The 24,444-nt window shown below is 46.8% G+C and overlaps 1 protein-coding gene across 2 annotated transcripts in view; it reads right to left on the minus strand.

Moving 5' to 3' along the window:
- ARHGEF3 (Rho guanine nucleotide exchange factor 3) overlaps positions 1 to 24,444 on the minus strand; it is a 274,736-nt gene that overhangs the window by 142,699 nt on the left and 107,593 nt on the right. Inside the window, exon 1 of one of the 2 annotated variants that reach the window (XM_084794851.1) lies at positions 19,080 to 19,211. The exons of the other annotated variant lie outside the window; for it this stretch is intronic. Within the exon in view, the coding sequence (XP_084650977.1) occupies positions 19,080 to 19,130 (51 nt within the window). The 5' untranslated portion in view covers positions 19,131 to 19,211. Of the gene's footprint in view, positions 1 to 19,079; positions 19,212 to 24,444 lie in introns of those variants that run through there. 2 annotated transcript variants of the gene reach the window in all.

Genomic DNA, 24,444 nt, shown 5'->3' on the forward strand with positions numbered 1-24,444 from the left:
CCCCCACTCCTTTCTCAGAGATGAGGGCAAATGGTGAAGTCTGCCTTCACTTTAAATGGCTGAGATTAAATTGATTAGCATCGGAACAGCCCTGTTATTTAATCACAGACTCTTTTATTAAATAAGCAGACGACCAGAGCAGCAAAAACCCACTGATGGAGAAGACGCAGCTCCTGACTTGACAGCAACGGTCTCTCATTAGTCCTTCATAATTACTCAATTTGAACCAGATCTCGATCCTTTTGATTTCTCTTCTCCCTGGCGAACAACTTTGGTGGTTTCAAGGCTTTGATGCTGAGCCTTTCATCTGGGCCTTCCTCAGGGAGAGGTCAGCAAAGGGACCCTGCGTCCTCGTGCCTGCCCTCAGCTGGAACTTGACTTCGTCAACGCCAGTTTGTGCATAAAAACATCCCTCATGGTTCAGGAGCCCCCCAAGGAGACCATCAAGGTTGGCAGATCTGGACCCAGGGGGCCCTGCACAAACTGCTGCACCAACCAAGGTCAATGCACGAAGTAAACCTAGGCCCCCCTGTTCAGATCTAGCCAATGGACAGTTCATTCTCCATGGTAGTGGGGAGAGTGGGGACTGCCTCTGACATGAACTATGATGTCCCAAATTTGATCACTTGCCCTTGGTGGGGAGGCCTGGAGGCACTCAGAGGAAGGGGAAGCAGGTTATACAGATGAGGTCTGATAGGCTGTCATCATATGGTGGGGGGGAAGATGTCCTCTCCTGTCAGAGGTCTAGGGGAGGGGAATAGGGTGAAAGAGGGAGGGAGGGTGAGAATGGGAAAGTACAAGTGAGGGGATAACAATCAGGATGTAAGATGAATAAATTAAAATTAAAATTAAATTAAAGAAATATATGGTTCACAAAAGACAAATCAGTAACACACAAATAAAATTGGAATATGTGATATAAATAAAAATGTGAAAGAAAAAAAGTCCCCCATTTTGTTTTGAGCCACAGGTAAAAGTATTGAAGGGACACCCTATTCCACTTACCACGGGGGTTATTCTTTCCTGCTCCCCAATTTTAAGACATCCTCCATTTTCTCACATTCTAGAACCCAGGTCCTTTTTGATTCTCTGTAGATTCTTATCTGATGCTCATATGATAGAGAACTTGGAACTCAGGCACCCTCCGAGCATCTGGTCCATACATCCCAACATGGTATGTTACTGTTTCCAGACAAACTGGTGACAGCTTGGAGGTGCCAGGCCGACCATACAGGCAGAATTGGGCAGGGATGGGGACAGGGGCGTGCATCCTATCTGGCCATGTACCTGTCATGGAGAAACAGGGAGCCTGCTTCTCACCTGGAAAAGCAGTGAGAGTTTGCTAGATCACTGAGGCTCAGACGTTAATCCATTATCAGTATTAAAATAGTAAGTGAAGGCACCAGACTAAAATTCAAGGAGAAAATATTAAAAATGTTGAAAACACTGAAATCTTGTGTCAGATCAGGCTCTGTCCAGGCACAAGCATAAAGGTGGAGGAAGGGTTTGTATCCACCAAGATTTTTAACAACGAGCTGTGACAAGAAGCAGGGAATTGAGTTAGCTGGGCCGCCTTCCCAGGCCTTCTAAATTATGTGATTACTTTGTTTCTACTGGCCCTCAGGTGCTGGGGATTAGGCTAACGATTAGATTAACCACGGCCCTTAATTCATTAACACTGTTACCCCTGGTGCTCTCCTGGCTCTTTGTTTTCTGCTTTTTTTTTCCTCAGCAATCTTAACACTTGAAGCTACCGTGTACAGCAAGCAAGTACACTGCCTCCCTTCACCTTTTTTTTTTTTAACACTTAGAAAACAAAACAAAACAAAACTCTTTTCAAAATTCTTCACTAAAAGGCCAGTAAGATGGCTCACTTTCCATAAAGCCTAAAGACCTAAATTCCATCCCAGGGACCCACATGGTGAAAGGAGACAACTGACTCTCACAAGCCCTCTGACTTCAGGTGCTCCCTGGAGCACATATGCAAGCACACACAATAAATAACATATAAACAAAACCTTCCTATCCCTCACTGATAAAATCGTTTAAAATTTTATTAATAAACACACACACACACACACCTAGGAAATGTCTAAATAACTGCTTAATTTCTAAGTAAGCACCTTATGCAGCCCTCATGTAGCCAATGGTAGACTATCCAACTACATAATTCAGATCCAAACATGACTGCCCACAGCCATACAGGCAACTGCGTAGACAATGAGAGGTCTTGGGTCTGTCCTCAGCTGTTTAAAAAAACCGCTGCCCATACTCTCGGGCTGGGGACACTTTGTCAATCATAGTTCCCTAGGGATTCATGAGTTGCCAACAGGCAAGTCTTCAGCCACAGAGACACAAGGCTTCCTTCCATCACTGGCGTCTGGGACTTGGATTCCTTGGACAGTAGGTCCCACAGAGCAGAGATGAGGAACGCTGGAGGAATGAATGGGTGATGCTTTCTAGAGCTTCCTGGGAGATCAGGACATAGATTTAAAAAAAAAAAAAGTCAGGGCTGGGGTGTGACTCAGTGGTAGAGTATGCCTGAGGCCCTGGTTTACTTCCTAGCACTAAAAAAAAAAAAGCAAACAGCTTCCTTAGTGACATACTAGATGTTATCAACCACACTGTAACTCCCAGTCTAGTGGCTCAAGTTGGTTTCTTTACAGAATATTTGGCCACTTAAGTGGTGCCTTCCAAAACACCTGACAATGGATACTGATGGGAGGAAGGGTTTATTTTGGTTCAATATTTGGGGGTACGGTCTAACACAGAGAAAGCCTGTTTCGAAAAACAAAATAAACAAAAAACAAAAACAAAAAAAAAAAAAAGAAAAGAAATGCTGCTGCCTACATTGAGCTGGGTCCCCCATCTCAATTAAATCTCTCAGTCATGCCCAGAAATTTGTTTTCATGGTGACTCTAAATCCTATAAATTAACAATCAACTGCCCTGCCCTTCTTCCTTCCCTTAGCTGGGACAGAAAAGGGTCTACGGAGAAGACATAGTAGAGCCAGTCATGGTGGCGCACACCTTTGATCCCATCGCTTGGGAGGCTGAAGAAGTTGGATCTCTCTGACTTCAAAGACAGCTTGGTCTACATAGAATGTTTCAGGTCTGCAAGGGGTATGAATCTACCAGGGGAGGCGGGATGGAGCCCTGAGCTCACCTGGCAAGCACAAGGCCCAGGGTTCAAACTCTATCCCTGCTGAAACCAAAACCAGGTTTGACAGTGCACAGGTTCTAGTACGTGGCAAATTTAGGGCCGGGTTCATGCCAAAGAAAAGGAGAGAGAGAGACCCATTGTGCTGGCACTGGCATAGTGTAGTGCTGTACACATAGGCAGTTCCAAGCCAGCCTGGGCTATACTGTTTCTAACAGACAGACTGCCCTGCATTCTGGGTGCTTTTGATGCATTACATATCAGGTTTAAAGAGTTTAAATGACTCAGATATCTGGGATTTTGTAGAAAGCAAGAACTTCAGGCCAGATCCACCTCCTGACTGCTGGCTCTCATTCTCACCCTTCAGATTTGCACAGGCCAGAATTCTACACTGAGAATTGCAGCCATTGGGCACAGCTTTTACCCTGTGGTAGACTGGAGTCGGCAGGTAAGGGAGGATGCCTGATGTCTTTATTTGAGGTTCTTGTAAAGCAGACCCTGGGATAAAAATGGAGGACTAAGCTATCTGCCCCAGAGGGCTCCTTGGGAGACCTGGTGAGCATAAGGAAATGAGGTGGCAGAAAGAATGGAAAGTGAGTGTAGCCAGTAGGATACAGCCATGACGGCCAGAGTCCCATTCATTAGGGGATCCCCTGAGAGAGTTTATAAAACAGTCCGTAAGTCTCCACTAGGAGCAAGGAGGTAGGGTTGGCAAATACAATTCCTCCTTTCATTGACAAAAGGGGGGTTCCCTGGGATGCCAGCTGCCTTGGATGGGAATTCTCTCAAGCTGAAGGGCACAGGAAGTAAGAGCACGAACAGGAGACACTGAAAAAGGTATCTGTAGTGGCATGTTCCACGTGGCGATGCCTCTGCAGATGGGCTTCACTCACAGCACGCTCCAGGAGTTGGACCAGATGACCTCTGACATTTCTCTGTGACGTCTTACAATAATTCAGACCCTGCCACAATATCCTTCACTCAGCATACAACCACACAATGAGTCTTCGACCCATTGCCATCCCGAATCCATCCAGGAGAAAGGCTACCTCACGCTAATGTTTACCAACCTCCATTTCCTCCTGGGCACAGAGAGGCTCAGGCCACAGCTTCTAGTTAAAGTTGAATAACATTGTTTGGGCACATTTATTTATCTTAGCAGTTACATTCTGTTTATGGCAAACATACTGGACGTTTGTTTAATCTTAGTAATATAAACTTCCCCACCCCCACCCCAACCTCTGAGACAGTGCTTCTCTGTGTAGCCCTGGCTACCCTGAAACCCGCTCTGTAGATCAGGCTAGGCTCAAATTTACGGAGATCCACCTGTTTCTGCCTCCGAGTACTGGGATTAAAGGTGTGCACCATCACCACCTGGCTTATATTTTCAATTAAAGACAAATATCAGGGGAAACCATTATGCCCAACTCAGTGCTAAGGGTTATAGCTATGGTGATTCACTTTCACGGAGCTAGCAATGTTTATTCAAGTCATCAAAGTAACTGGTAACCGCACATGCATTTTAGCACTCATGACAAGCACAGATGAGCCTCTGGCCTTCTCCCCTGGGATGGCTGAATGGGGCCTCCTCCTTTTCCTTGTCTGCCCAGTCATGGATTAAAAATGATATTCCTATCTAATAGGCCTAACTTTAGCCGCAGGAAGTGGGTGTGCTTGGGAGACCCAAAGCATTAGCCAAGCTTTGTCTGAGGATGGGCACTTTATCTTCCCTCAACCTTCTTCCTTCTCCTTTTGGGAGGAGGGAGTGAGGCCAGCTTGGCAGGGCCAGTGGGGAGCCAGGCCTGTTTACTCTGCCTCCTGCTTGGGGTGTGTGTGTGTGTGTGTGTGTGTGTGTGTGTGTGTGTGTTTGCTTTTGTTTTTGTTTTTGTTTTACAGGACACTCCCGACTTTTTGTTGCTGAAAATTTATGTCCTGGCTCACAGTGTCATGTACTGTCGTCAGGACCAAGCAAGGGCCGCATTTGGATGTATTCTAACACATAATGTGATGCCAAGAAGTTTACAAAGGAGAAGTTTAAAGACCTACTATGTTGTGATCATCTAGACATCTCGACTACACATACAAAATGCTTATTCAAAAAACGACAGTTCAACTTCCATCGGATATTTCTCTAGCTGTATTGTAACACGATTTTCTGAAGCCTGTGCTATTAATTTTTATCAGATGTTTCCAAGTCATGACGATGTTATCTTTTTCTTGCCTGATGTATAAATTATAAAATAAAACAATTCATGAACGATTATTGCCTGGGTTGTGATCTATTGTTTTAAGGCTGGCACCCTACCCATGTAACATCAGCCAGTTTGCTTTCCCTCTGGGTCAGTTTCTCCATCCATAAATTCAGGGAGCTGAACCAAGTGGCCTCTAGCATTTCCTTCCTGTATGATACACGTGGCCAAGGACACTGCTGGCTGGGGGAGGGAAGTGGCAGTGAGGATGTCAGAGATTGGAAAATGCTTTTGAGAAAAGCCCAAAGGTTCTCCACTTACTTTAAAATTGCAGATTACAGTAACCACCAGTGTGTGTGTGTGTGTGTGTGTGTGTGTGTGTGTGTGTTCATGAGCACTGACTGAACAGACCACAAAAGGGACATGTGCTTACGGTAGATCTGGAAGCGAGGCTGTTACATCTCCTTGCAGCCACACCCACAAGCGTCCATGAGAAGGCTGAACTTCCACTACCCTGCTTGTGTTGGTGAAGAGACACAAAGATGCTTCAAGCAAGATGTGCTCTAAACTTGCAGAAAGCAGAGCGATGCGAGAACATGAAGCCTTGTGGCCCAAAAGCGACGATGTTTCACAGCTGAGCAGCACAAACCAAGCCCTCGGCCTTCCTAGGAGTAGGACCCAGTAGGGTTACCCATGTGCAGGTTGGTGAAGATGACCCTGGCTTCAGGCTCAGAGAAGCCTCGGTGCCTCATGCTGGGCCCTTCCCCAAGCCCAGCGCATGTTTGGCAATGATTTATTCTTCAGGAAGGGCCTACGAGCACCTAAGGCCAGCTCATGGGGGACATTTCTAACTAAAAGAAATATATCCCTTCCTCATCCAGGGAGCCAGAACAGAGAATCTATTTCTTGGTATGTGTGTTCGCGCACATGTTTCCTTGAGGCAAAGACTCTCCCCAAGTTGCCTACAGTTTGGAGTCTGTACCTTATATTCCAAGATAGGAAATGAGGGCAGGTGCTGGAGGGGAGGGGTTAAAGCAGGATGCTACTCGTGCCGGTAGACTGGGAAAAATTGGTCTGACCACATAAAAGTGGAGAGGCGGGGGCGGCGGAGCTGTTCTCAGCTTCCAGTCAAGCTGCAGATGTGTGGCCAGCCACCCAGCGTACCCAGCTCTAGGGACACACGCTACAGTGAGTCTTGCCCCCAGCCACTCAGAGACCTGCCTGCAATGTGCCTAAGAGACAAGACTAGAAAAACAGAAATAGTCACAGTGGGAAGCAGCGTGCAGCACGGTACTGACACACCTGTCAGTCAGAAGACCCCTCCACTGAGTGCCTTCTCACACACAACCGCCCCAAGCCACGTGATGACACATGGGCTCCAGTATTGCTGGCTCATGCCTCACACCTGACTTATGCGGAAGGATTGAGTGCACTGTGACCTAACCAGAACCACAACACACAGGTCTTGATTTTATTTTATTTTATTTTATTTTTTTTGACTCATGGCCTCTTTATACTTTTAAAACATAGGCAGAGCCCTCAGTGAACTTTTGCTTATGTGGAAAGCATCCATCCATAGTGGGATGCAGTTCAGGGGCCACAGCTCTTGACTCACTTGCACAAAGATGAAGGTTCCATCCCCACCACTGAATAAAAGCGGGCAGTGCTGTATCCCAACACTTAGAAACTGCAGCAGGAGGAGTAGAAAATCAAAGCTATCATCACTACACGGAGGAATCAGGCACTGGAGGCCACAACCAGAGACAGTGAAGTCCTGTCTCTATGAGAAAGGAAAACTCAGAAACTCAAAAGGTTCCCATTCTTCCAATGAATGAAGTACAACTTGTCTGTCGACCACACATTTTAATACAATTTAGCTGCATCTTCCTCACTTTGTGTTTGGCCAACTCTTTCTGCCTGGCCTGTAAAGAGAAGCTGGACTCACAGACCAGCTCCTGGCTTCATCCGCTGGGCCATTCCATTCTGGCCAACACATAGGAAGAAAGCCTGCCCTCTAGCTAGGCTTGAATTTTCCTCTAGGCCAGTGGTTCTCAACCTGTGGGTTACAACCCTTTTGTGTGTATGTGTGGGTGGGGGGTGTTATAAATCAGATAACCTGCATATCAAATATTTATATTATGATTTAATGGCAGGAGCAGAATTACAGTTATGAGGTAGCAACCAAATAATGTTATGGCGCGGGGGTAGGGTGGGGTGGGGTGGGGGGTGGGTGAGAGGGAGGTCACCACAGCATGAGGAACTGTATTAAAGGGTCACAGCATTTGGAGGGTTGATTCACTGCTCTAGTGTTTGGCAGCCCCTAGGGGTTCTCAGATCAGGGTTTCTCATGGTCCTGCAGGGCTTTCTTTCACACAAATATAACAATGTTGCTTCCATTTCCTTAGGCCATCTATGGCTCAAAGACTTCAATCGGCCATCTGCCCAATCAGGCTTGTGTCTAAAATGTGCCACCCCTGGGTTCCTCTGGTGACACCTATGACGTATCACAGAAGCCATCACACACTCCTGTCTTAGCCCCAGCCTTCTTCTTGCCAGGTCACCTGTACATCTTTTTTTTTTTTTTTAAATCTGTAGGCTAATAATCACCTGTGCAGCTTTTATGACTCAGTCTGTGGGCCCCCTAGCCTTGAAACCTTGCCTGATTCACTCAAAGTTTTCTCTTTTTATTTTTTGAATAGTAGAAATGCACAGGAGTATTGGATATCTTTGTTAATCATTTGAAATTCCCTCCTACCCCAGAGGAAAGGATGAGGCAAGGTTTTATCTAGCACAGGCTGGCCTTGAACTCTCAATTGCCTGTCCTCTGCTTCTGGGATTACAGGTGTGAGCCGCAGTGCTTGGCCAAATGCATGGAATTAAGTTGTAAGGCATAAAATACAATGACAGGCACACCTCTGTCCTACTCCAGCCAGCCAGCCCCTGCTCTCCCGGGAGACAGCCTCTGCAATGAATTCCTTCCAGATTCTTCCAGAGTTGCTTCAACATAAAGAAGCAAGCGTCTCGCCCAAATGGTAGCAACCCTTCTACTATATCTGTTTGGGGGGGGGGGTGGAGGGTTCAAGACAGGGTTTCTCTGTGTTAGCCTTGGCTGTCCTGGACTCACTTTGTAGACCAGGCTGGCCTCGAACTCACAACAATCTGCCTGCTTCTGCCACGCCCGGCCTTTCTACTGTATCTTGAAAGCCTTCCATGCCACCAAACCATCAAGCCAACACAAATGACTTCCTATCTTTTAGTTGCAAAGTATTTTTTTGTTTTGTTTTTCGAGACAGGGTTTCTTTCTCTGTGTAGCCCTGGCTGCCCTGGAACTTGCTCTGTAGGAGAGGCTGGCCTCAAACTCAGAGATCCCCCTGCCTCTGCCTCATGAGTGCTGAGATTAAAGGTGTGGGCCACCATGCCCTGGCCAGCAAAGCCTGTTTCTGATTCACTTACTTACTGAAGTCTGCACTAACTGACATTGTTGGTGGTTACAGAAAGTGGTCTACACAATCAGTTCATGTGCAGGAGAGACTACAGTGGTAATATCCAGGCTACGTGACTAACACTGCCAGACTATACTAGAAAAGCCCACTGTAATTTTCATCCCCATGGGCCAAGTGTGGATGAGCCTGCCACCCTCACCAACAGTGTTACCTATCTTTAAAGTCCCCGCCAAGGCTCAAAGTGAGAACTGATAGGTTTAAACTGACATTTTTTTTTTCTGAGATCAAACCTCTAGAGATGTGCTGTACAGTACAGTAGCCAGGAAGTACATACATCCTTTCAAATTTACAATTTAATTTAGTAAAATGAAGGGGGGAAAAGCGAGCTCAGCTTTTCAGCAACACTAGCTAGTTTCAAGTGGTCAGTGTTGCCTGTGGCCACTGTCCCCTGCCTGAGACAGGGCAGGTTCTCTCAGAAGGCCCCACACTAGACCTGAACTGGCCACTGGGACCCCTATACAGCGACCGGACATTTGAAATGTGGCTGGCCTCAGTTGACCTGGATATTTGAAAGACTTGACATATATATGTATGTGTGTGTGTGTGTGTGTGTGTGTATAATTTTATAGCAATTAATATATTGAAATACTAGTATTTAGGAATAGTAAGTTAATATTATAAAAATTAATCTTTTTGTTTTTGCTTCTTTTAACCTGGCTACTAGAAAATGTAGAATTATACATGTAGTCTGTGCTGTGCTTCCATGCTACGGGGCACAGCATACCAGACACATGTGCTTAGGCAACATGATTGCTTTTTCATATGGCTGTGAAGTAAAACTGACTCTTAGACTCTTTTCCTTCTATGCCCTCCCCAGCCCCCTGCAGGCAGGCTGAGCTGAGCAAGGGACAAAGAGAGGGCCATAGGATTCTGCTGGCCAAGAATGACCCTGCCAGAAGCCAGCACACTCCCCACCTGGGCGGCCACAGGCAGGAAGCAGAGGCATTGCTGACTCCAAGCAGGGCCTGACTTCCTGGTGGCTGAGAAAACAATCCACCAGAAAACAAAGTGGAGGGCCTTCAAAAGGAACAGAAGAAGGGCTCCTGATAAGATTTCCAGGACTCGGCAGGGCCCAGCTCCTCCCTGCTCTGTCTCACCTCCACCTTCACCCTGGGCTTGAACCTGCTTCAACACAGGCCCTAAGCTAAGCCGGCCCCGTGTACAGCTCCAGGTGAGGACAGAGAGAAGTGTGAAAAAGGAAAACCAGAGAAAGAAGAGACAGGCTCTACCTGAAGGGCCTCACAACATGTTGGCTGCGTAGCTGAGTGATGGTACGTGGTTCTGTCCTCTGTGTCTGTGACTTGGGAAAGGAAAGGGCAAGAAAATTCATTTTTGGAGCATGACCCATGAAGCTGATAGGCCAGGCCAGGCACTGTATCCTAAAATCAGATTATGTTCTAACTTCATGGGCCGAAAAGTGGCTCAACAAGTTAAGCCTTGAGGCCAAGCCTTGACTTTTATATTTAAAAATTAAAGCAGTAAGAGAAGAAGTAAGCTATAAGGTAGTAAGGTATAATAAGGTATCAGATGCCAGATATTATGTTATATGGTGTTTATTAAATGAGCATGGGAGGAGAAGAAAAAGGGGGAGGGGTACCCCAGAGAGAGAGAGAAGAGGGAAAGAGAGAAAGTAAGAGGGTAGAGCAGGTGGGGGGAGAGAGAGAAAATAAGAGGGAGAGAAGGGAGAGAAGGAAGTAGAGAGAGAAAGAGAGAGGGCGAGAGAGAGGGTCATGTGGAGGTTTGTCCTTTTATATGGTCCTGGGCAGGGCCACGCCCCCATGGCAGGTAAGCAGTGACATCACAAGTAGGCGGACTGAAGCAAAATGCTAACATTGGCCACCAGAGTTTGAGCTCCAGAACTCAGGGGTTAGGAGGAGAGAACTCCCAAAAGTTGTCTTCGGTTGTCCCTACGTGCACCATGGTGTGTACAAGGCATGTGTACACACACACACACACACACACACACACACACACACACACACACAATCTTCTTCATCAGCTGTGTGCCTTTGGCCAAGGGAACTAACCTCTCTGGATCTCTGCTGTGTAGTCAGTCAAATAAGATTTGGTGAAATGAGTTTCCCTATCTCTTTCAATGGGTAAGCCTGGACCTAATGTACATACAAATGAAGTGTCATCACGCCCCTGCCCCCCTCCTCATTGCCTGCCTTGTTTGGAAAACACCCGCTGGGCAGTTGCGATATTCTGGCCTCTGAGCCTGGCATCTGCATTGACTCCTAGAACACCTTCCCTTCTGATGCATATATTTCTCCAGAGACAGAAGGAAAGAGAACAGAGAGGTGAACCGCTGGAGCAGAGCTCTTCCCTCAGGGTGGAAACGCTTATAATTATGTGCATTTCTTTTCCTGTGGAAAAACACCCAAAGGTGCACGAGGCCTGATCGAGACAGAGGGCTGGTGATAGAGAGAAGCTGTGGTGGGCCAACTACCATGCTAAATCCTTTGTACACGTGGGTACTTGAAGACTCAGCACTCAGAATAGCCCACTACGCATGCCCGGGAGTTCTGTATCAGGGCTGTCCAGGAGCCAGAGCCTGCCTCTGCCCCTGTGCCCTTGACACCAGGATCTGGCCAATTAGTCATTTCTTGCATCAAGATTTTATAGACATGTTGCAGGCCAGTCTGCATCTGCCCAGTGTGGACGTGGAGGATCAAGTGTAGCACCCTGTAAGAGATGCTTGTCACCAGCCAGGTCTCAGGCAGCCCTCACAGGCTGGCATCTGGCACATATTTATTGGGGTCTGCGGCATGCCAGCTTTGGTTAGATGCTCTCATCATCTGCATCACTTACCCTCACCCCAATACACTCTCTATGGTCCACACAGAGATCAATGGAAGTAGCCTCAGCTACGATATCTGTGACCCACCTCAGCTTGGGCCTATGACTTGCTCTGGCCAGTGGAGTGTGGGTGGAAGGGACAATTCCAGGCTTACACACTGCGATGGCCAATTTTAAATGTCAACTTTTGATACAGTCTAGAATCACAGGAAGGCAGTCTCAATGAAGGACAATCTAAATCAGGCCAACCTGTGATATGTTTCTTGGAGATTGTCTCGATTACAGTAACAGGCGGGAAGATCCAGCCCACACACACACTAGTTTTTTGAGACAGGGTTTCTCTGTATAACAGCTCTAGCTGTCCTGGAACTCTCTCTGTAGATCAGGCTGGCCTCGAACCCACATAGATCCTCCTGCCTCTTCCTCCCAAGCACTGGGATTAAAGGTGTGTGCCACCACTGCCCGGCTCAGGACTATATTAAAAAGGAGAAAAGTAAGGTGAATGCAAGCATGTATATGCTCTCTCTGTGGTTTTGGCTATGGTGGAGATGACCAGCTGTGTCAAGTCCCTGTCACCTTGATATCCACGTAGTGATGGGCCATTGCCCAAACTGTGAGCAAAAATGAGCCCCCTCTCTCTCCATGTTACTTTAATCAGGGTATTTTGTCACAGCAACTGTAAAGGAAACCAGGATATAACTTAAAAGATATAGAACACTTCTGCTTGGTCCTCTGGACAAGAGGACTCCACAAGTGAGCCCCCGTGGAGCCGACTTCTAGCCATCCTGCCTGTAAGGAGAAGAAAGTTTGTGTCTGTCTGCCTCAGAGTTTGGGGGACGGTTGTTACTCAGCACTAACTGAATAAGGCAGTCCCCTTCATTCAGAGAGTGACCCTGATCTCTCTCACGTCTCACAAGGGTAGGGTTTTACAAACTGGGTCATTTTGTGGCTTTCCTGTCACTTCCTCTCCAGGCTGGTAATGGGCCATTTGAAGAAGACAGCAGGAGCCACCAAGATGAACATTTGGTCATCTGGGCACCTTGTACAGAAGTAAGAACCAAGCTGATTCTTGGGGGCGAGAGGTTGATGGATCAGAACTGGAGGGATTTTTCATTCCCATTAAGTAAGCAGAGTCGGGGCTGGAGAGATGGCTCAGTGGTTAAGAGTGCTGCCCATTCTTCCAAAGGTCCTGAGTTCAATTCCCAGCAACCACATGGTGGCTGACAACCATCTACAGTGAGGTCTGGTGCCCTCTTCTGGTGGACAGGCATACATGAAGGTGAAACGCTGTATACTTAAATAAATAAATCTTAAAAAAAAAAAAAAGTAAGCAGAGTCAACAACCACAGCCAGTGTTGGGTGGGGGAGGAGGCAGGTGGCCTATGGAAGGACAGGACAGAAGGGAATAAACACCAACAGGACCATCAGTGAAGTAGTGGGGAGATGGGCCAAGCAGTTTGACGAGATGACCACACTAGTGATGAAGAGAAGCCAGACATGGATGAAGTCATTCAGAAAGCAGGTGGGCAGAGCAAGCGAGTGGCAGCCAGAGCGTGTTCCCTGAGCTCTCCCCTACAGCAGGAAGCAACCTGGACCTCAGACGTTGTGAGGAGGCTGACATGGATCCCAGGGTGTTAGAGATCACTATAGATCATATGGAGTACGCCCATCTCTGTTTGTCATAATGTTTCTTAGCAAAGAAATGGCCAAGCTGGGGTTCAGGACCATTTAGTCATACGGTGAGGGTTTAAGAACAAAGCAAAACACAAAACCAAAAGGAAAACAAAACAAAACAACCAAACAACAATAACAACAAAACCAACAAATTAAAGAATAGTATATGAAAAATAACATCCCAGGCAATGCTCAGATGTGGAAAACGAGGGTGAATCTGAGGGGACATTGGCCCATCTCAAATTTCTCTTTCCTCCAGATCACAGTTGTTGGTCACAGTGAGCATTTTCTGGGCATTAGTGCTTGAAAGGCTTTGCACTGAATTTGTCAACTTTTGCCAACTTTGTATAATCTACAAGACAGGCCCAACCCTCGTCCCCATTCGGCAGGTGAGGCAAACGAGGCCCAGAGAGAAGAAACTTGCACGGTCATGGTGGAAGGAGTGTTTGAAGATAAGGTGTCCGCTCCAGGACCCAGATTCTTAGTTCTTAAAAACTGCTTTAATTTTATGTGTATAGATGTGCTGCCTACACATATTCCCATGTACCACATGTATATAGTTCCCATGGAGTCTAGAAAAGGGTGTCAGAGCCTCTGGAACTAGAGTTACAGATGGTTGCGAGCCACTATGTAGGCATGAGCCCAGGTCTTCTGGAAGAGCAGCCAGTGCTATTAACTGTTGAGCCATCTCTGCAGCTCCCAGGAATTAGATTTCTTCTTCTTCTTCTTCTTCTTCTTCTTCTTCTTCTTCTTCTTCTTCTTCTTCTTCTTCTTCTTCTTCTTCTTCTTCCTCCTCCTCCTCCTCCTCCTCCTCCTCCTCCTCCTCCTCTACCTCCTCCTCCCCCTCCCCCCTCTGTCTTCTTCTTCTTCTTCTTCTTCTTCTTCTTCTTCTTCTTCTTCTTCTTCTTCTTCTTCTTCTTCTTCTTCTCTTGAGACAGGGTTTCTCTGTGTTGCCTTGGCTGCCATGAACTTACATTGTAGACTGGGCTGGCCTTGAACCCACAGAGACTGGCCTGCCTCTCCCTCTCTGAGTACTGGGATTACAGGTGTGTGCCACCTCAACTGGATCAGGAGCCAGATTCTTAACAGCTGTGTTTCTACTGCCTGTCGAGGAGAGGTGGGGGCCAGGAAAGTTAGCAGCACCTGATGTTAACTGCAGTGTCTAACACTTGATGACTCCCAATCTCCTGACTCCTACCCTGTGCTCCGTCTTGCTGGAGCAGAAGGAGTGAGCAAACACGAGATTCAGTGACAGGGGACAGTGGGACAGTGGCAGGGGACAGCGGGACAGTAGGACAGTGGCAGGGGACAGCGGGACCTTTTGGGGGTGAGGGAGAAAGAGTTGAGCATCAATAAACTGGCAGGGAAGAGATGGGGAAACGAGCTAGACAGCGTGCTGAGGCAGGCCCACTGGAAGGCTGAGACGCCAGAACATGGATGAAGTTATTCAGAAGTCAGGATGGTGAGAGCAAGGGATCGCAGCCAGAACCTGCTTCCGGAGCTCTTCCTGAGAGAGAGCTGCCCACCCAGCCGGCACCGGGAACCTGTTTCCCTAAATGACACCCATACCATCTATATTTAGGCCCTAGAGCCACCCATTGTTTCTGTCCCAGTCGACAGGGGTGGCCACCACCCTGACTTTGTCCCTCGTGAGTCAAGCATTTGCGTGTTCTATTAGGAAGGCGCTCTCAGAACCAGCTCCAAATGTCCTTCTCCTCCCGTGGCTCCAGTGTCCAGGGCCAGGAAGGCTAGAAGAGGGGTTTCAAATGAGGTCTTGCATGAGATAATGCTGCCTTGCTCCCTCCACAAAATCAAGCCAAGATGACATTTACCTCAGGACCTTGAGAGCCCGGCTGCCGCCACGCCCTTATACCCTTTTCTCTGGCAGTTTTTCTTCTCGGCCCTTTAGCTAAGATCCAGTGTAAAAATCATTTACTTCTCTGGTAGCTGCCCACACATCCTAGAGTTAGGACAACTTGGCACCTGGTGACATCTGTTGAGTGCTGGCCCCGCTCAGCACCACCATGAGCTATTGCAGTTGTTTGGCAGAACGACCCAAGAAATGGGCATTGTTATTTCCATTTCATATTAGAGAAATTCGATTCCGAGGCATCATAGCAGACAGTTAGGCAAAGCTGGGACCCAAACCCACCCCGGTCTGGCTCAAAAGCCTGTGACCTTAATCTTCATACCCAGGGTCTCTCCACAGACACACACTACTGTGACCAGATCTAAGACCAGTTGATGAGTTCTTTAAAGGGTTCCTCCTTCTTCTCCTTCCTATGACCACAGCGTCTCCAGATCCATTTCTGGAGGCTGTCAGAAATAAGAAATCAAAACTTACTCCATCGCATTTCCGAGAGCAGTCACCCAGCCTATTACATTTTGATTCAAGTAGTATGTGTTCCTAAAAACACCTATTAATTGAGATAGACATGAAAACTATATTTTTTGGCTTATTTTTTAATTTTTTTTTCAAGACAGGGTTTCTCTGTGTAGCCTTGGCTGTCCTGGACTTGCTCTGTAGACCAGGCTGACCTCGAGCTCAAGGCAATCCTCCCGCCTCTGCCTCCCTGAGTTCTGGGATTTCAGGCATGCACCACAGTGCCCGGCTATGAAATCTAGTTTTTACTTCGATACAACGTATCTGCATGCCTCAGACTCACATCAGAACTGAAATTGAGTTTGAAGACAAATGGCCTTTGACAGGTGGGGAAGCTAAGCCACAGAGAAAGTAGCTTCTCATGAATGTTCTTACTCATGTAATTAAACCACATCAAGCCACAAAATTGACAAGTTGACAACCCACTGAAGAGAAAGTCCTTCAGACACTATACATGGCAGGAGACCTGGGTAGTGTCCCACTATTAAAGTCACCATGCATTGCCTAATGGCTATGGATGTCATTTCTACATCCATTCTTCCTCCATTTGAAACCTGACTTACTTACTAACAGACTTTGAGAAAAATCAACTTTTCTGAACCTCAGTTTTTACCATCTGCAAAATGGAAACGATAGCAGCCAATCCCTACAGGGCTATAGTAACTTCATACACTAATAATGTAAGTGCTGTTGTGTGTTCTGTGTGAATACCATTGGGTTAATATCATTTACATGTGGCAATTTTAAATATTAGTCTCCATATCTCAAAGGCTCAAAAATTATTCTTCAATAAGGAAACAAATAGCTGGTGTAGTGAGTTGGAGGGGTGAAATTACTGAAGTCACACAACTGCATTAAAAATACATGTTTGTACAATAAAAGTAGAATTTTAAAAAACCATAAAATGGGAGAAAAATATCAGCATATCATATATATTATAAGGAATAAATATCCAGGATACAAAGAAAATTCCTAAATTCAACAACAAAAATCAAACAATCTGATTAAAAAATAGGCAGAGGACTTGAGCTGTTTCCCTGCAGATGTACAAATGGCCAAACATGTATACAAAAACATCCATATCACCAGCATTAGATAAACACAAAAAGAAATGGAGAACAAGACTAAAAGCAGAAAATAGTGTTGGCAAAGATGTAGGGAAACTGGGATCCTGGTGTGCTTCAGGCAAGACGGAGACTAGCACAGATGCTGTGGGGACTGTATGATGTCACCTGAGACATTTGTAATTGTGCCCCAGCAACTCCACTTTGGGGTCTAGACACCCTAGAAAGTGAAAGTAGGGTTTCAAAGACATGTTTGCACATTCGTGTTTGTAACAGCATTGTTCACAATGTTAAAGCATGTAAGCACCCCAGGACTCAGTCAGGGATGAACGGGTGAGCAAAAATGTGTCCATACACAAAACAGTACTATTCAGCCTAAGGGAGAAAATCCCGAAACATGTTACATCATGGATTAACCTGAGGACACTGTGCCATACAAGTCAGAAACAAAAGGGCAAATCCTGCTTGACTCAACTTGCCAAATACTTAGAGCCATCAAAATCATATAGAAGGATGGCTCGGGTGTTCTAGTATACAGGCCTGAGTTTGAATCCCCATCACCCACATAAGTGCTGGGCACAGAGGTGCCCATGCCTGTAATCACAGAGCTGGGGAAGCAGGGACTGGATGGTCTCTGGGGTTTGTGGCCAGTCAGTCTATTTAAACTGGCCAGCTCCAGGTCAGGTTAAGTGAGGGACCGTGTCTCCAAAGACATGAGGTGTGTGTGGGGCAGGGGCAGTTAGTGAGATGGTCAGAGGGTGAAGGTGCAGGTAATACAGGCCTGATGACCTGAGTTTGATCTCCAGCATCAGCAAAGAGGCAGAAGGAGAGAATCAACTCCCCAGACTTGTCCTCCAACCTCCATGTGAGCTCTGCAAACATTTTCTGCCACATGCCATGTACACATGTCATACAATGACAGCGAATGCAAACTTTTAAAAATAGTAAAATAATGAGTGAATGAGGATGACACCCGATGTTGACCTTACACACACACACACACACACACACACACACACACACACACACACACACACACCTGTAGAGACAGAAAGTAGAATCGTTACCTGCCAGGGGATGGCAGGCATTAGTATTGTGTGTGTAATAGACTCAGCTCTACTTTCACAAGACGAGATGAGATCTGCAGGTTGAAGGTGGTAATAGGAACCCAGCATTATGAATTATTTAATATCATTGAGCTGTACATATATAAAAATGTTTACAATGGCAAACCAAATGTTAGATGAATTTCTGCCACAATAAAAGAAAGAAAAAGAAAAGTTGTGCCTGTAACAGTCTTGTACAAGAATTAGAACCAGGATCAAAATTGTTAGTCTGAGGCTATAATTCTGGTGAGGATAGAACAAGCGATGGGATTTTCCTTTAAGAGGGAGTTTTGGCTTCTCTAAAATGTCTACCCTTACCCCCAAAGAAATCAACAAAGGAGGACAGGAAAGTAAGCTTTGGGACTCTTAACCATTCCTCAACCCAGAAACAAACTGTTTCCAGCGTCCATTCCCAAACAACCTGAGCCACGCTCCGACACGCCGAGAACCTGGAGTCTCCACTTGGCTAGTTTGGCTTCATCTGTCCAGTCAGGAGCACCTTCTATACACCAGAGTTACCTTAGGGAAACCTACATGAGAGTGGCTCCAAACTTTACGAGCTTCCAATCTGTGCTTAGCCACGCTCTGATCCAAAGCACAGACGGTGACCCTGGAAGTCCACTTTGAGATAAAACCATCAGAAGAGAAAGTAGGTACAGCCTTCTCTGTCTTTTTCTTCCCAATAATTGATGTGGGTCTCTTGTAAAAATCAAAATGCTGTTATTGTAGGACAGAGAGTGACCAGCCCTCCACTTGCTCTCCTCCAATCATAGTTGCTAGGAAGGTGACAGCAAGGATGCCATGCAACCTGGAGCATACGTCACACACACACACACACACACACACACACACACACACACACACAGAGAGAGAGAGAGAGAGAGAGAGAGAGAGAGAGAGAGAGAGAGAGAGAGATATGACTGCTGTCCTAATTACCCCATACAACTTCTTCCTGATTCAAGCCTAAAGAGAGACAGGAACTTGGCTCCAGGGTTTTTGCTGTTATTTGCTTGCTTGCTTGCTTGCTTGCTTGCTTGCTTGCTTGCTTGCTTGCTTGCTTTTAAATAGCAGCTCACTGCATAGCAACTTGGGCAATGAAAAATCTACTACACCTTCCCACACCTCAGGTTCTGGCATCCAGTGGCGGCTTGGGTGAGAGTTGAGAGCACCTATCCCGGGTTCAGGAACAACAGGGAACTTACCTGTGCACGGAGAAAGAAACAGCACCACACCATGGGGCGCTCTGACCTCATCCACACCGACTCCCTGGCTGCTAACTGCAGCAGAGCCCGGTGGACAGGACTCTCTGAGCTGTGTGAGCATGGTTTCCCTGAGGGGACTCCTCCCCGCCACTTAAGTTGCATGACAGGAAGTGACAGGGCCATCCGTTACAAGTGTCAGAAGCTGAGAGCACCAGCCCAGGGCTCCCCACGTCCATCCGGTAGTTTCCTTGCCTGTTAGCTGCTCTTTTGAGCACTCTTGGCTTTGGCATTCAAAAGCACACCCATCCTCTCCAGTCACTTAGAAGAAGCAATCTGTGCTCTCCGGGTCCCCACCTAAAGCCCCGAGTGAGATGTCCCAGCAGCCCTTGAGATGCACTGCCTCCCATGTCGATCTCTATATATTTAAACACTGGAGTGAAATAGAGAGACATGGGGAAGCATCACTAGGAGGGATATGGCCAGCTTTGGATACAAAGAGAAATCAATGGTGTCCTTTGAACTTCATGCCCCGCCTAAGACACAGAGCACACACAGAGCCACAATTTAAAAGTAGCCCCACACCCATCCGTTGCTTTCTTTTTATTTGAGCAAATCTGCCCTCTTCCCTCTAGTGCCTTTTAAAAATAGCTGCTTCTGGAAACCTTCCTCTTGGTTTTTGTCAAGGATCACAGGGGCTTCCTGCTCGTCTCATGGTTAACTGGGACCTAGCATTTCTTATTTTATGAGCTGAAGGTCTCAGTGGGATGCACACCCAGTTCCCTGCTTTTTTACAAAATCTAGACGTCCTTGGGTAAAGTAGAGTCACTGTGACCTACACAGTCTAGATTATAGTAAGCCAGCACGGTCCCTCTGTACACAGGGCAGTTGATCACAACTCCAAGGAGACCTTGCTCCAGTGTAGTTCTCAGGTATTTTTTTTTAAGTCCCCAAGAGGGCAGAACTTATTTACAAAAATCATCTTAAATGTCAGGTAAGTCAAGGTTTCCTGATGCCCTCCCTCGACTGCACAGACCAGAGGACCAGCATAGACAGCAAGTTCATTTGGACAAGACACTAGCCTAACAGAGGGAGATTCGGCCTAAGGCTCAACCTCAAGGATTTGTGCCACTTATGCTGCCAGGAAAATGCGTATACACACATACACACACACACACACATACACACACACACACACACACACACACACACACACACACACACACACACACTACAGAAGGAGCCAAGAATTAACTGAGGATAAAAAACCTCTCAGAGCAAGGAACACAGGCATCTTGGAGGAGTACACTGGACTGCCCCTCCCCCCTCCCCCAAATAAAGGCCACAACGTGGATGTGTGGAGCCCCAAGGTGCTTGGAAAGTAACACAAACACCTCGGCATGTCCAGAGGCGGCTCTGACAGGCTCACCTCTTACTTCAGGGAGGATGCGTGGTTGCACTTGTTTGAAGAAAGAAGGAAGTGAAATCACTGTCAAAGAGCTCCTGCCTGAAAGACAAGCATGAGTTACCCTGTGGCCGGCACCCAGGAAATGCTCAGTAATGTGTGTCCCCCAGATGGTCCTGGGGTCCTCCTTCCCCAGGCTTTATGCTTCACAAGAAGGATTTTTTGTTCCAGACCCACACAGGAAGAACCCCACCTTTACATTAACAACAACCTTCTTGGGTGACAAAACATAGCTAAAGAACCAGTGCCAGTCCCCCAGATGCCCTGGAACACTGTTGAAAACCAGCCCCTCCTCTCTTCGAAGACGTGGGGGAAAGCCACTTCCAACACTAGCCTTAGCCTGGTGAACATCTAAGGGAGATGTGAGCTGACCAGAGCACACTACGGTTTGGTTCATTTCAAAGGAGGGATGGACCACTCCCATCAACTAACCCTAGGCTGACTCAGTCAAACTTCTCAGGGAGGAGGACCCCAAAGCAGGGGGCTACAGCATCTCATGGAAGAGGTAAATCTGTCTAGGCTCTGGGGCAAAGAATGGTGGAGGAAGCAGGAAGGAAGGAAGGATGGAGAGGAGGAAGTCAACAGATGTCTAGGCAGGGACAGCAGCTCAGGCTGCAGAGGGGAAGGAGAGGCCAGTGTACAGCCTTCTAGGACAACAACATTGTTGAACTGCAAATGGCACAGGCATCTTACTTGACAAGCAGGGCATCTTCCCATGACGAAATGCATTTTCAGCGTCTTACTGGAGAATACTATCGTACAGTCCTCTCAGCCTTCCATGGCGGGTGCTGGGCAATAGTAAAGGACAGCCTTGAAATGTTACTTTACAGTCGTCCAGTCTCACCACTGCCAATGCTGGACAATTAGCTCATGACAACAGTGCACTCAGGAAGGATATTAATGCATCACGAACCAGATCACCGCGATAGGTCAGACTGACTACCAACCGTTGCTGTCTTAGCGCAAGCCCTTACCGTGTATTTTTTGTTTGTTTGATCCTTACAACTCTGTCAAAAGAGCCCTTAATTTTATTATGATAGTCTACTTTGATGTTTTTGTTGTCATTAAAAAAACGGGGGTGGGGAGGCGGGACTCAAAAAGGTAATGTGAGCGTCCCTTTAGCACAGGGCCTAGGTAGTACAGATTGGCCAGGAGGAAACCTTTAGGACTCCTACACACACACACACACACACACACACACACACACACCCCACCCCTCTCCTGCCACCTCACCCCTCACCACCATCCAAGAGCCATCTAGAAAACTGCCTTTTTGATATTCAGGAATCTGATATGTTGAACCAAAACCACTAGAAAAGACCAGGATTGCCGACAACGGAGCCTTTCACCTACCTCTTTTCAAAGCCCTACTTTACAGCTGTTCAAGGTAAGCCTTACACAGATTAGAGAGAAATTTTAAAAAAACAACCAAAACATGAGGTTGTGGAGATATAAGCTCTTGTGGTTTGATATTTTCCTTCGCCCTGAGGTGTTGATTCATTTGTTTCTACAAGGGAAACTGCCACAAGGCACTTTCTGTGTAGACGCTGGTGGCTGTGTGCCCACACCTGCTCAATAACTCGACTTCTAGCTGAGAAGCTACCACCTCACCACTTCTTGGTATCGTGGGAACAAAGGCTGCTCCGCCTGTGTTGGTATTCTATGTAGCTGACAGCATCTTCTGGTGAGACGTTCCAGGCGGTTCCCTCCAAAGGTCTCATAAGAATTACATTTACCAGGGCTGTCAGAATTTCCTTTGCATAAAATCTAATGGTTACCTTTCAGTAAAATTCTACCTTTGCTAAAAGTTAGCAAATGGGCTGCTGAGATGGCTTAATGGGTAAAAACACTTATGGGCAAAGCCTGCTGACCCAAGTCTGATGCCCAGAACCCATGTTTAAAAAAAAAAAGTGTGGGGTGACATCTTTTTTTTTTTTGGTTTTTCATATCTTAAATCCTAGCACTCCTACTGATAGATGGGGGGTAGAAATAGGGGAACTCCCCAGAAACTTGTGGGTCAACAGTACAGTAGAGACAACAGAAGAGGCTCTGCCTCAACAAGGTAGAAGCTGGGAACAGACTTTTCAAAGTGTGTCCTCTGACTTTCACATACACATGCATGTGTGTGTGGGTACACGACCCCCCCACACACAAATAATGATAAATAATAAATAAACAAAAAAGGTAGCACATACTAGGTGTGATGACGCAAGCCTGTTACCCCAGTACTCTGGAGAGGAGGTAGGATGAGCTTGGGTTTAAGAGACTTTGGTGGGTTGGGGAAGCAGAAATTTGGGGGGTGGGGGACAGGTAGAGAAAAGATAGAAGGGAAAAGAAAATAAAATTAGCAAGGTGTATTGATTCCTCCCATTTGAAATTCAGTGTGTTCTATAATCTCTTCCTTATTGGTGATGCCATAGACACCACCAACTCTCCAGCACCAGAAGACAGCTCCGTGGCATTTATGTCCACCCAGTGCCTGAAGCTCCTGTAATTCTGCAAGATGAATCATAAAGGGGACGTAAGGTGATCTTGGTAGAAACAGGAGTGGCCAAAATGTGAAACTATTACCATTGATTTAACTGACACCGTAACCTCAGAACGCCCCAGCATCAGGAAAGTGTTGCATAGATCTTAGGTTTCTGAGACTGTTGCCAGCTTCAAGTACAATGAGAGAAAGCAAGTTTCTATGCTATGGTTGGAGGGAGGAAGCACGGGGGTCTCTGCAGCAGTGTCATCCGGGCAGAGTGGCACCACACACGGCGAGTCAGTGAGAAGCAAGTAAAGCCTGAGTATTTACTTGTGGTCAGATGCTTTCACTGACTGTCTCTGTATCGGCTCTTTACTGCTGTAAACAGAACTTGAACAGCTACTGTCTGCTTTGCTATCAGTTATGGGGGTGGGGGGAGGTGAGGGCAGACCTCCAGATGCCACCCAAGCAAGGACCAATTGAAATGACTTAGCTGAAGAGAGTCACACCAAACCTTACTCAGGGCCCCAGCCCAACAAGATCACAAAATAATGAAAAGAATGTAGGAACAGACCTGGCTGCCCAAGGTCAAGAACAAATAAATTGAAAATTCTTCATCTACAGTTTCAACCCAAGAACTAAAAATAAATGGTGCTTTGACACGGGATCTGTACACACTGCTCGCCCGACTAATCTCCTGGGCTTATCTTGCCAGTTTTGCTATGAGCAGTTATTTGTGTGCTGTTTTTTTTCCCCCTCTCTAAACAAATTGGAACCTTTATAGCCAAATTCCTCACATTATTTGGCAACTGATAAGTGTTATGGATTGAGTCTGAGATATCCCCCACAGGCTCATGGTCTGAACATAAATCTATTTTGGTTGTAGAACCTACACCAAGGAACAGACCACTAGAGGAGGTGTGGGTCTTCAGGGTTACCTCAGCCAGTCCTCCCCTTCCCCTACCCATCTACTTCCGGTTCACCAGGTTATGAACAGCCCCCCACCCCACCCCCCATCCCCCACCCCCCCACCACCCCTGTCTCGTTGCTCCCACTGCCATGAACTGAGCAATTCTCCTGCACCTTCCTAACCGTGAGGAATTGGAATCCACTCAGTCAACCAAGTGTTCCCGCCTTTAAGCTGTCTCTGTCCAATGAGGTCACAGCAACCCAAAACTTATACAGCCGCCCAGCCAAAGCCAACCACTCTACAAAATAACTGTGAAGGAAGCCCATCCTCCAGTGAGCAGCCGCCTGCAGGTGTGCATTCCTTGCACATGCACAGTCTGAGCAAACGCTTCGTGGAGCACGCTGGAGCTTCTGCAAACAAGCTCGTTTGATTGACATCTTAGCACAGGAGCCTCCTTCACGTAGCTCTTCCGAGGACTGTCACGGCCCCTTGGTTAGTCTGTCAGTTAAAGGCGAAACTCCTG

This window comes from Acomys minous (assembly GCF_964271855.1).
Source record: "Acomys minous genome assembly, chromosome: 9".
Taxonomy (NCBI): domain Eukaryota; kingdom Metazoa; phylum Chordata; class Mammalia; order Rodentia; family Muridae; genus Acomys; species Acomys minous.